The sequence below is a fragment of the Globicephala melas genome, chromosome 3 (genome assembly GCF_963455315.2).
Source record: "Globicephala melas chromosome 3, mGloMel1.2, whole genome shotgun sequence".
Classification (NCBI taxonomy): Eukaryota; Metazoa; Chordata; class Mammalia; order Artiodactyla; family Delphinidae; genus Globicephala; species Globicephala melas.
Genome location: NC_083316.1, coordinates 161,742,904 through 161,753,639, shown reverse-complemented (window position 1 = coordinate 161,753,639; position 10,736 = coordinate 161,742,904). Strand labels below are relative to the sequence as shown.

At 52.7% G+C, this 10,736-nt stretch overlaps 2 protein-coding genes across 3 annotated transcripts; one reads left to right on the top strand and one right to left on the bottom strand.

Moving 5' to 3' along the window:
- The first annotated feature begins 1,668 nt into the window (after positions 1 to 1,668).
- On the top strand, positions 1,669 to 3,766 carry GADD45GIP1 (GADD45G interacting protein 1). Its single transcript, XM_030879916.2, has 2 exons — positions 1,669 to 2,050; positions 3,406 to 3,766. Exons 1-2 carry the CDS (start codon positions 1,701 to 1,703, stop codon positions 3,722 to 3,724), a joined length of 669 nt encoding a protein of 222 aa, XP_030735776.1. The 5' UTR covers positions 1,669 to 1,700; the 3' UTR covers positions 3,725 to 3,766.
- Positions 3,767 to 4,290: 524 nt separating this feature from the next.
- RAD23A (RAD23 homolog A, nucleotide excision repair protein) lies at positions 4,291 to 10,144 on the bottom strand. Of its 2 annotated transcripts, none has more exons than XM_030879914.3 (9): positions 9,882 to 10,144; positions 8,390 to 8,551; positions 8,040 to 8,221; positions 7,845 to 7,900; positions 7,584 to 7,711; positions 7,241 to 7,319; positions 6,987 to 7,120; positions 5,150 to 5,314; positions 4,291 to 5,067 (listed from the first exon to the last, which is right to left on the bottom strand). In XM_030879914.3, exons 1-9 carry the CDS (start codon positions 9,951 to 9,953, stop codon positions 4,954 to 4,956), a joined length of 1,092 nt encoding a protein of 363 aa, XP_030735774.1. In that variant the 5' UTR covers positions 9,954 to 10,144; the 3' UTR covers positions 4,291 to 4,953. The 2 variants fall into 2 exon arrangements, with proteins under 2 accessions (XP_030735774.1, XP_030735775.1); XM_030879915.3 differs by having other exon boundaries at positions 6,987 to 7,117; positions 9,882 to 10,142.
- Positions 10,145 to 10,736: the final 592 nt, after the last annotated feature.

Sequence of the window (10,736 nt, the reverse complement as noted above, 5' to 3'; positions counted from 1 at the left end):
ACACTCTTGTCCAGGCTTCTTTGCTCACTGAGCAAACTGAATTTTTTTTTTTTTTTTTTTTTGGCTGCGTAGGGTCTTCGTTGCTGTGAAGACCTAGTTGCGGTGAGCAGGAGCTACTCTTCCTTGCGGTGCGCGGGCTTCTCATTGTGGTGGCTTCTCTTGTTGCAGAGCACAGGCTCTGCACATGCAGGCTTCAGTAGTTGTGGCACGCGGGCTCAGTAGTTGTGGCTTGCAGGCTCTAGAGTGCAGGCTCAGTAGTTGTGGCGCACAGGCTTAGTTGCTCCGCGGCATGTGGAATCTTACCAGACCAGGTATTGAACCCGTGTCCCCTGCATTAGCAGGCAGATTCTTAACCACTGCGCCACCAGGGAGGTCCCTTTTTAAATCATTTTTAAGTGTACTGTTCAGTGGCATTAAGCACATTCACAGTGTTCTGCAACCATCATCACCATCCATCTCCAGAACTTTTTCATCATCCTAAACAGAAACTCTATACCTATTAAGCAATAACTCCCATTCCCAATCTCCCTGCCCCTCCCAACCACCATTCTACTTTCTGTCTCTATGAATTCCACTACTCTATGCACCTAAGTGGAATTATACAATCTATGTCCTTTTCTGACTGCTTTATTTCCCTCAGTATTATGTCTTTCAAGTTCATCCATGCTGTAGCATGGGTCAGAATTTCCTTCCTTTTCAAGGTGGAAATCCTTTTTTAAAAATAGTATTTAGGGCTTCCCTCGTGGCGCAGTGGTTGGGAGTCCGCCTGCCGATGCAGGGAAGATCCCACATGCCGCGGAGCGGCTGGGCCCGTGAGCCGTGGCCGCTGAGCCTGCGCGTCTGGAGCCTGTGCTCCGCAACGGAAGAGGCCACAACAGCGAGAGGCCCGCGTACCGCAAAAAAGTATTTAATTTCTACACCACGATCAAAAGTTTTAAACGTTTTAAAATATAAAAAAAATTAAATTAAAAGGCGTAAAGTAACTATTTTCAATAGAATTTAAAATAAAATTTCTACATAAATATCTTAAACAATAGCTACATTCAAATTTAAATGTTTTAAACAGAAATGTAAATATTTAAAATAAATGTTAAGTAAAGCTTTAAATAATTATTGAAAATTAAAATTTTAATAAAGATACTAAGATCAAATTAAAAAGCATAAAATAAATAATGTTATGAACAATATTTAAATAAGTGTTTATAAAATTTAAATATTTCAAATAGATTTAAAATATTTAAATTAAACTATAAAGTACCATGTAGATTGAACTTAAAATTGAAATGACATTTGAATGTTTAAATATTTAAATGATTTTAAATGTTAAACATTTAAATTTTAACATAGAAAGTAATTGCTTTTTTTTTTTTTCTGGGATATTCCCGGACCGGGTCACGAACCCGTGTGTTCCCTGCATCGGCAGGCGGACTCTCCACCACTGCACGACCAGGGAAGCCCATAAGTGCTATTGTTAAAATATATAATTAAATTTTAAATACGACTTTAATAAATTAACTGCTACAATAATATTTAAAATTACACTCGAAGATGTGTAAAAAAATATATTACTCCCTTCTTCTCCCTGCCCAGAACAGAGGCAGTAGGGAAGCTACCGGCCTCCTCCGGGACTTCAGCAAACCTCACGCGCAGGCAGCGCCTTGGCCAGCCCGGCCAGCTCGCGAGGACCCCGTACGGCCAATATGGCTGCGCCCGTACGGCAGGCGCGGAGCCTGCTCGGGTTGGTGACGACCCTAGGCCCGGGCTCCCGCGGCTACCGAGCGCCTCCGCCCCCGCGCCGCTCAAGGGGGCCCTGGTGGCCCGACCCGGATGACCCACTGACCCCGCCCTGGCAGCTGGGGCCGCGCTACGCAGCTAAGCAGTTCGGGCGGCATGGCGCCGCCTCCGGGGTGGCCGCCGGTTCTCTGTGGCCTTCGCGGAAACAGCTGCACGAGCTGGAGGCTGAGGAGCGCGAATGGTACCCGAGCCTGGCGGCCATGCAGGAGTCGCTGCGGGTCCAGCAGCTGGCCGAGGAGCAGAAGCTACAAGCCAGGTGCGTGCGTGCGGTCGGGCAGGCGCGGGGCTGCGGGTGAACTGTGTCCCAACAGCAGTACTTAGTCCATTGGGCAGTTTATCGCGGGGTTTGTATGCAGTATTTACGTGAATCCTCACCTAGATACAAAACAGACTTCTGAATAACAGTTCACTTAGTCATTCATCAACAGATCTTTACTGAGCGCCTACTGTGTGCAAGGCCTTGCCCCCACTACTGAGGACACAGCAGGGAACAAAACAAAGAATTTCAGGTGTCTACAGAGAGCCATTAGGAAAATAAGATTGCGTGGAGAATGCATGCCTGAGGGGGACTTCGGTTTGGTAGGCCTCAGGCCTCTCTGAGAATTTGACGTTTAAATGTTTAAGCAGAAACCTGAATGATCAGTGGTAGTCATGGGAAGATCGTAGGCAGAGCGTTCTCAGTAGCGGGAACAGCTGGTGCAAAGGCCCTGAGGTAGGAATGTGCTTTAAGGAACAGCCTGGACATTAGTGTAGCTGGGGAAGAGTGGGAGGTGATGGGGCATGGAATCAAGGGCAGAGGTCAGCCTTCGAGGCAGGTCTGAAGGATTTGGAGTAGAATGGAAGCAAGACCAGGGACATTGATTGTGCCACTTAACCGAAGGCAGGGGGCAGCCAAAGGCAGGCAGGTGTGTTCCTGGTGTTTATTGTTCTTGTCCTCACAGCAGCTCTAAGAGGAAGAGGGAACCACCCTTATTTCAGAGATAGGACACTGAGGCCTAGGAAGGTGAAGTCACTTGTCCAGTCACTTAGGCAGTGAACGGTGGAGTTAGGATGTGAACACCTCTCTGATAACCCCAGTTATCCCAGCTGGTTGACCCTGCCATGGGGCTTTCAGCTTCATGTTTCTAATTCTTAAAATGGGACAGTGACTCACACCTACAAACTCACAGGATTGGAGGGAAAGGTCCAATCCATTTCTTGCCTTCACTTCTGTGCCTCGAAGTAGGCCTGGCATACAGTGGTTGCTCAGTGATGTCTGTAGGACGGAGGAGTGAGCTGTGGGAATAGCTGGCGTAACACGCAGCATAACATGCGACATTCAGTAGACAGTTCAGGGAAACGTTGCGTTGACTTGGGGTCTGCTCCTAGGAATTACTGGGGCTTGGTTCTCCCATGCTCAAGGCTACACATGTTGGTTTCTCTTCTCCGCCTCTCTTCACTTGTCAAGAATTTTTCTTCAGTTTTAATGGCCACCATAAGTCTTCCCGGTCTTTCATCTGGAGATGTGGGGGCGTTGGGAGAGGCAGGATGTGGGCAAAGGCTTGGGGGTGGGTGGTGGGTGGATGGGTGCTGCTCTGGCTGCCCTCACTGACCACTCTCTTTCCCCTGCAGGGAGCAGCTCATTGAAGAGCGCATGGCCAAGATGCCACAGATGATTGAGAACTGGCAGCGGCAGCAGCAGGAGCGCAGGGAGAAGGAGCAAGCAGACAAGGAGCGGAGGGCTCGGCTGCAGGCTGAGGCCCAGGAGCGCCTGGGATACCACGTGGACCCGAGGAGTGCCCGCTTCCAGGAGCTGCTGCAGGACTTGGAGAAGCAGCATCGCAAGCGCCTCAAAGAGGAGAAACAAAGAAAGAAGAAGGAGGCACGAGCTGCTGCGATGGCCGCTGCTGCAGCCCAAGACCCAGCAGACTCTGCAACACCCAGCTCCTGAGTTGTGTTCTTTCCCAATAAAACTTGCTGCCTGATAGCCCCACCCCTGAAGAGCTCTGCATCCTCTCTTATCACACCCCTCCCTGGGCACCCTGGTTCTTTCCCCAGCACCTGGAGCCAGGGAATCCCCACCCTTCCCTGACTCTGCTCACTTAGGGACTCTAGGCCATGCCGACTAACTCTGGGGCTTCAGGGGGAGTGAAAGTGGGATGCAATGGGGAAATAATGGAGGAGCAGATGGCAGAGGAGAAGAGGGCTTCTGTTTACCAACATTAATCTCCAGTAATTAGCCAATTACCAGGGGGGAAGTGTAGCCAAAACAGACTGTGGTGATGATGGTGGGGGGCAGGGAGAAGCAGCCCTTCCAAGGCTGAGCCAGGGCTGGGGCTCATTGCCTGGGAGTGAGACAGCTTGGGGGAGGGGGAGTGAAGACACTGGGAGCCCCAGTCTGCAGAGGTTGACAGACCCCTCTGCCCTTTCATGGCATTCCCGCATCTCCTGTGTCCAACTAGCCCCAGACCCATACAAGCTGGAGTGGGAAGCCCCAGCAGGCACAAACCACAGGACTGGCTTTTAAAACTTTATTCACTTCAAAATCTTTTATCAGAGACACGGTTCTGTTCTGGGGTGGGGGGTGGCCTTGACCTCCAGAATGACTCTGATGTGTCCCCTTCCCCAGGCAAGACAAATCAGACCTCCTCCTCCCCAGCAAAAGGATGCAGGATGAAGGCCAAGGCCAGACCATGGAGGGGTCTTGGGCCTCTGAGTGCTCACCCCAGATGGAAAGATTTGGGCCACTCCAATGGAGAATCAAAGTTTGGAGCTCCAGCTACCCCTCACCCTGCAGGAGGGCGGGGGAGCTCTCAGGGGCTCTTTGGGGGATGGGGAAGCAAACAGCCGCCTCTCCATCTGGCTGCAGGGAGCTGGGACAGAGGCCAAGAGGGGCCCATCTGTCACCTCCAGTCCTGCCAGCTCCTTGGAGCAGGCTAGGCTCAGGTGGGGGATGGGAGGACAGCTGTCTGGCCCAGGTCTTCTCAGGCCAAGATGGGAATGCAGGGCCACTTTAGGAGAGTGGGAAGTTGGGGTGGAGTGTTTTGGTTTTTATTAGTTTTTGATTTTTTTTCCACTTCTTAAATAAACATGAATATATATATATTTTTTTCTTTTATAAAACTTTTGTGGAGTTGGGGGTGGGGAGGAGGGAGCGGTGGGCGGCCTGGCCTCCCGGCATCACTCGTCATCAAAGTTCTGACTCAGGAGGAAGTTGGCAGCCAAGTTCTCGTTTTTTTCACAAGCGAAGTAGGCCTGGATCACCAGGCTCTCTGGGAAGCCCAGGGCCTTCAACTGCGGGAAGATGGGCAGGTATGAGCAAGAGGTAGGGGCCCTGCCCACCCATAAGGTCACCCCTCTCAGCCAGATCTCTTACCCTCTCTATAGCCTCTTTTTCCTGCGGTGTCACCTGGATGTAGTTCATCTGTGGGGCCTCCTCGCCTATCGCGCCCACCTCACCCTCCACGTCCGAGATGTCTGCCAGCTCCCCAGGGGGCTCGTTCAACATCTGGATGAATTGCTCCTGGTGCCGGCTGATTTGCTGTGGGAGACGGAGAAAGTGGTGGTGACCCACAGCCCTTGTCCCCCGCTTCCCCAAGTCCCTGTCACAGCCCTTGCTTTTTCTTTCATTCACTCAGCAAATATTTAGAGGGTGTCTATTCTGGCCATACAGCCACACGGTGGACATGGGCCCTGTCCTAGAAGGAGCTGATGTTCCAGGGTGGCGAGGCAGGCCGTAAACAAGCAAGCAAGTTGACAGCAACTTACAATGTAAATACTGGGCGTAACATACATTAGGGTAGATCTTGGGCTGGGAAAGACACTTTAGGCCAGGAGCGAGGGCCCTGTGGACTACTAGATGGGGAAGGAAGTTTCCCTCCACGTAGAGCAAAAATCAAGTGCAAAGGCCCAGGGATGGGGTCCATTTGGAAAATTCCAAAAGCAAAAGATCCATGTGGCAAAACAGTAAACAAGGAAGGGAAGGAGGAAGCAGAAGATCAGATCAGAGAGGCCGGGACCAGATATGCTTTCTTCTAGTGTGATGGGACACCACAGTGGTGAGGATTAAATAGGGAAAGACATCTGTGTACCTTTTAAAAAGATTAACTCATCTGGGTGTTGCGTATCTGGGGGTTCTAATATGCCTCTCTCTATTTTTATGTACATCTGAAAATTTACACATCAAAGGAAAAAGTGCTTTTTCAGGAATCTGGCTCCTAGTGGAGAATGGACCGTGGGGGCTGTGCAGATGCAGAGAACTGGGTGGTGGCTGCCAGGGGACCTGGGAGAAGATGAGGTGGCAGCCACAGAGGTGGAGTGCAGGGCTGGGCTGAGTGAGATGTTCTGGAAGTAGAGCAAAGAGGACAGGTGAGAGACAACCCCAGCAGGCCCCCAGTGCCTGGGGCTCAAGCAACCCCAGGTCCTTGCGGGGTTACGGAGGGCTGGGAGGATCTGTTCTGGTCTTGGATATCTAAAAAGCATTTTCATGGAGGTATCAAGTCAGTCACGGGAGAGCATGGCATCCAGAGGGTCCAGACTGGTCATATGGATTTAAGGGTCGCCACAGACTGAAAGCCCCAGGATTGATTGCAAATAAATGGAGATGTGCAGCCCTGGCCCTCCAACATCCGGAGGTGAGCGGAGTCAGCACAGGAGACTGAAAAGTCGGCGGTAGAAGCAGCAGACGCCTGAACCAAGAGAGGCAGGTTTTCACAGAGGACCCAGGAGACCCTGTCACACCCAGGGGCCACTGCCCCTCTGCCCAGGAATCTTCAAGGACAGGATGGAGCCTTGCTGAGCACGGTGGTCCCAAAACCAACTAGGGCACAGCAGTCCTGGGTGCTGCCATACAACCCTATGGACATTCAGAAAGCAACAGCTAAACGCGGAGTGGAGCCAGAGCACAGGATCCAGAGACTGGAGGCAGACACACACTCCACCAGTTGCCAGGCTGCTCCAAGCCTCTGACATCTTCCTCCATGGAGTGGAGATGACAGTAGCACCCACACCTTACAGAGTGGTTGAGAGCATTACGTGAAACCACGTAGGTCATTAGGTCGCACGGAACAGCAGAAGGCTGTCGTTAGTCCTGCTTTCCAAGCATAGAGATGCCTACATACCACGCTGGGCCAGGCTCACTCTCTGGGGCTGTGGTACCCACAGGAGAAGGCAGATGGTACCTGCACTGACTCCCTCTGTCCCCAGGCCTGTACCTGTAAAAGCTGGGGGTTCTCCTGGCCCAGCTGCTGAAGCAGGGCTGGCAGCAGCGCCGGATTCTGCTGAATCACCTGCCGCATGTTCTGGAACTGGGGCTGATCCCGCAGGAATTCCAAGGGGTTCTCTCCTGCTGGCAGGAGGAAAGGGTGCGGTCAGATACCACCCTGGGCTCCCTGAAGTATGGGGGGTTGGGATGAGTCAGGTGCCTTGACAGCAGACACCCCACATGCACACCTCCCAATCCACTCACCTGCTTCTGTGGCTGGCTGCTCGGGTACTTGGCTCTCCTGGACAGAACCGTGTTCCGGCTCGGGGCTCCCAGGAATTCCCTGTCAGGGGTCCTATTTAGTTCAAAGCACAGACTGCCCACTGCCTCCTTCCTGCATACTCAGCCCTGGCGGGAGACACGTGAAGCCTCTGCTCTGCCCTCCACAGGTCCACCCCATCGCTCATGTCCAGGCTCCTGCAGGAGGTCTTTCCTGGCTAGAACCATAACCCAAAGGCTTTTGGGGGCAGATTTTGACCAGCCATCAGGGCACCGAAGCCTGCATGCTCCCTTGAGGACTCCCCAGGCAGCAGCAGCCCCACCTCACCGTGAGTAGATACTCCACGGCCCGGTGGGGATTGTTATAGCTGGCCCTCAGGGCAGCCACGACCCGCTCCCGCTCGTAGCCCATGGACATGATCTCCGTCAGCATCGTCTCGTACTCAGAGCCAGTCACTGTGGAGGGAGTGGCAAAAGGTGGGTCACCAAGGAGAGGGAAGGACAGCTCCCAGGCCCTCCCACACCCCCACAAGGCCCAGTTGATGACTGGGGCACCCAGTCATTTTCGCTCTGGGGACCACCCACCCACCTAGCGTGGAGGCCGCGTCTTCCTCTCGCCCGCTGCTACCTGAAGAGGGAACAGAGCTGCAAATTCAAGAGAGAGAAATCGGACCCTGGCTTCTGGTGGCTTTCCCTCCCCCAAGGTGTGTGGAACCACAAACGTGGGCGCTGAAATGTGCCGGAAAGACAGGGCCCAATCTGGGGCTGCTGCTCCCTGCCTTACCCGGACACAGACTCCGGGGAGGTCGTGGGGGCTGATTCCTCCGATGGGCTCTTGTCCTCTCTGGCGGTAGGTGGGGGATTGGACATGCCTGAGGCAGGGGCCGATGGGAAAGATGTGGAAGACTCCGGGGCAGCAGTGGGTGAAGCCTCTGGGGGTACTGAGGTGCCTGGGCTAGTTTTGGCCTGTGACACCCAGAAAAAGGGAGCAGGCATCAGTAACTCTATCTAGCCCCAACATCCTTCCACATCTCAGCCCCACCCTGTTCATAGCTAATCTCTCTTGGGCACACATGCTCTTTGCCAGCTCCCCAGCTAATCCACCCATCCTCCCAACCAGCATACATCACCCACCTTGGTCACCATGACGACCACGAAGTTCTTCTCATCGATGTGATAGTCCTTGATGGGGACATCATCGCTCAGGATCTTGCCAGCATAGATGAGTTTCTGTCCAGCCACGGGGAAAGCATCACGACCCTTCTCAGCTTCTATCTTCTCCTTCAGCACCTTCACCTGGAGGAAGGGGTAGACAGTCACTGCAAACCCCGAGATTCTCTCTTCCTTTCTAGTTTGGGGGCAGGGGGGAGGCTGCATGCCCTGATGGCTGAGAAGCTAAGCTTCATAATCAAGCATACTAGACCATTCCACCATTAAACAGATATTTGCTGAACACCTGATATGTGCCAGGTGCAATTTTAGACACTGACGGTACAGCAGAGAACAAAACTCAATACAAGTCCCTGTTCTCATAGAGATAACATTTATTTGAGAGAAGAAAAAACACATATTTCAGATGATGTAAACATGATGAAATGCAAATCAAAATAAACGGGAGATAGGACCATTCCTCACTCCATGCTGCTGAGAGTGACCTTTACTAAGAGAATCCTAAGTTGACACCTCTATTGTAAACGTACACGGGTCACAAGTTTAAAGCCTCATATTAACTGGGTGAAACAGTTACCATTAGCCTCATTTTATATTTGAGAAAAACAGAAGTACAGACAGATTAACCAACTTGCCCCAAATCAAAAAGGTAGGCTGGTCAAAAAATCTGAGTCTGTTTCCTTTTCTACAAAAAGTGAACTTCAATGTCTCCCTCGTGGGGGAAATTGTGCAAAAAGTGCCAAGTACATATTTTTGTTAGGTCCTAAATCTCTTTTCAGCTAAAAGGACAGCATCATGTTTAGACCGTGGGCTCTCACTTGAGACAATTCCGAATTGAAACCGCTCTGCCATGACTTGCTGTGTGCATATGCAACTATACCGAAGTTCTTTAATCCAAGTTTCTGCATCTGTGAAGTGGGGAGACTCAGAGTCCCCAAATGACAAGCCTACTTCGCAGATTTAGTAAGATAACATAAAAACGCTCAGCGACTGGTGAAGAACAAACACGGACCACTGAAACTCAAGACCGTTTATTATTATCGTCGTTGCTGTCATCACCCGGCATCTCCTGGTCACTACTCCCAGATTCGGCCACCAATGTCCCGAGGAGAAGCCTACAAAGCTGGGAACTCGGAGCACCCATCCCAGAGCAGGCCGGCCGGGAATCCGAGCCCGCGGCTCCCGCGCCCCGCGAAGACACTGACATTGGACCCGGGGCGGGCGCCCCGGGGGTGGAGCCTCGCCTGGAGAGAGATCCAAGAGCTCCGCCCGAGCCACCAGGGGCTGAGCCGGGGACCATCAGGGTATCTGGGAAAGTCAGGCCCATTGAGAGAATGGGCACTGCCCGGCGCCGCGCCGTCTTCCCCGCCTCTCTTGTCAGGATCCCGGCCTCCCCGCCCCCACCCCGTCCCCGGCACCCGTCGCTCCCGCTCCCGGGCTCCGGCCTGGCTCGCACCGTCTCATCAGGCTCCATGCGGATCTTGAAGGTCTGCTGCTGCAGCGTTTTGAGCGTGATCGTGACGGCCATGGTGGGGCCCGAGCGACGCGGCGGCCCCGGGATCCTCACACAACATGCAACTCACGCCGCCGCCATCTTAGCGCCCAGCTGCGCCGTAAGCCGACCGCTTCCGGGGCAGGCGGTGCGCGCGCCGACCACCGCAGCACGTGTCCTGAGCGCGCCCCCTTTGCCTTCGTGAGCATGCACAAGAGAGCGGCCTCGAGCCAGGCATGCGCAGACTAAACTCTGCTCCGGGGGTGGGGGGGGCTTCTCGCTCAACTGTCACGTGGCTTCCTGCGAGTGACGCCATGCCCGTTAGCGGTGACGTCATGCGGCCACAAAATGGCTCCGACGTCCCCAGTGTCAAGCCTACGACGTTGAACTCTTCATGTACTTGTTATACTTTTATTTCTTCCATAAAATGTTCGTGTTTTTTTGCTCGTTCCAAATGAGTTTTATTCTGGTCTGGCTACCCTGACAGGAAGCCTGTCAAGCCCTGAAAGAACTAAAGTATACTTGAAAGGTCACCAACAATTAAACGAAAACTCTGTAAACACGTTTGGCCAAGGAACTGGGGACACGAGGCCATTTTGTGGTCCCATCCATTCCTGAGGGAAGAGCTGGATTTTTGGAATGAATCTGTTCTAGCTCCTGGGTCCCCCCACGTCTCTGCTGCTCCTTCCCTGATCACTTTGTTCACCCACCTACCGCCAGTCTGACCCCAAAGTTTTTAAGGAAGATGCAACTTTCAAGGCTTCCCTACACCGAATACAAAATTCTCTCCTTAAACTTTCCCTGGATATGCCAATCCTG

Coding starts and splice junctions, on each gene's coding strand:
- GADD45GIP1 (XM_030879916.2), top strand. CDS start 1,701: ATGGCTGCGCCCGTACGGCAGGCGCGGAGCCTGCTCGGGTTGGTGACG. Junction 2,051..3,405: donor GAGCAGAAGCTACAAGCCAG/GTGCGTGCGTGC, acceptor TTTCCCCTGCAG/GGAGCAGCTCATTGAAGAGC.
- RAD23A (XM_030879914.3), bottom strand. CDS start 9,953: ATGGCCGTCACGATCACGCTCAAAACGCTGCAGCAGCAGACCTTCAAG. Junction 8,552..9,881: donor GCATGGAGCCTGATGAGACG/GTGCGAGCCAGG, acceptor CCCTTCCTCCAG/GTGAAGGTGCTGAAGGAGAA. Junction 8,222..8,389: donor TGGTCGTCATGGTGACCAAG/GTGGGTGATGTA, acceptor TGGGTGTCACAG/GCCAAAACTAGCCCAGGCAC.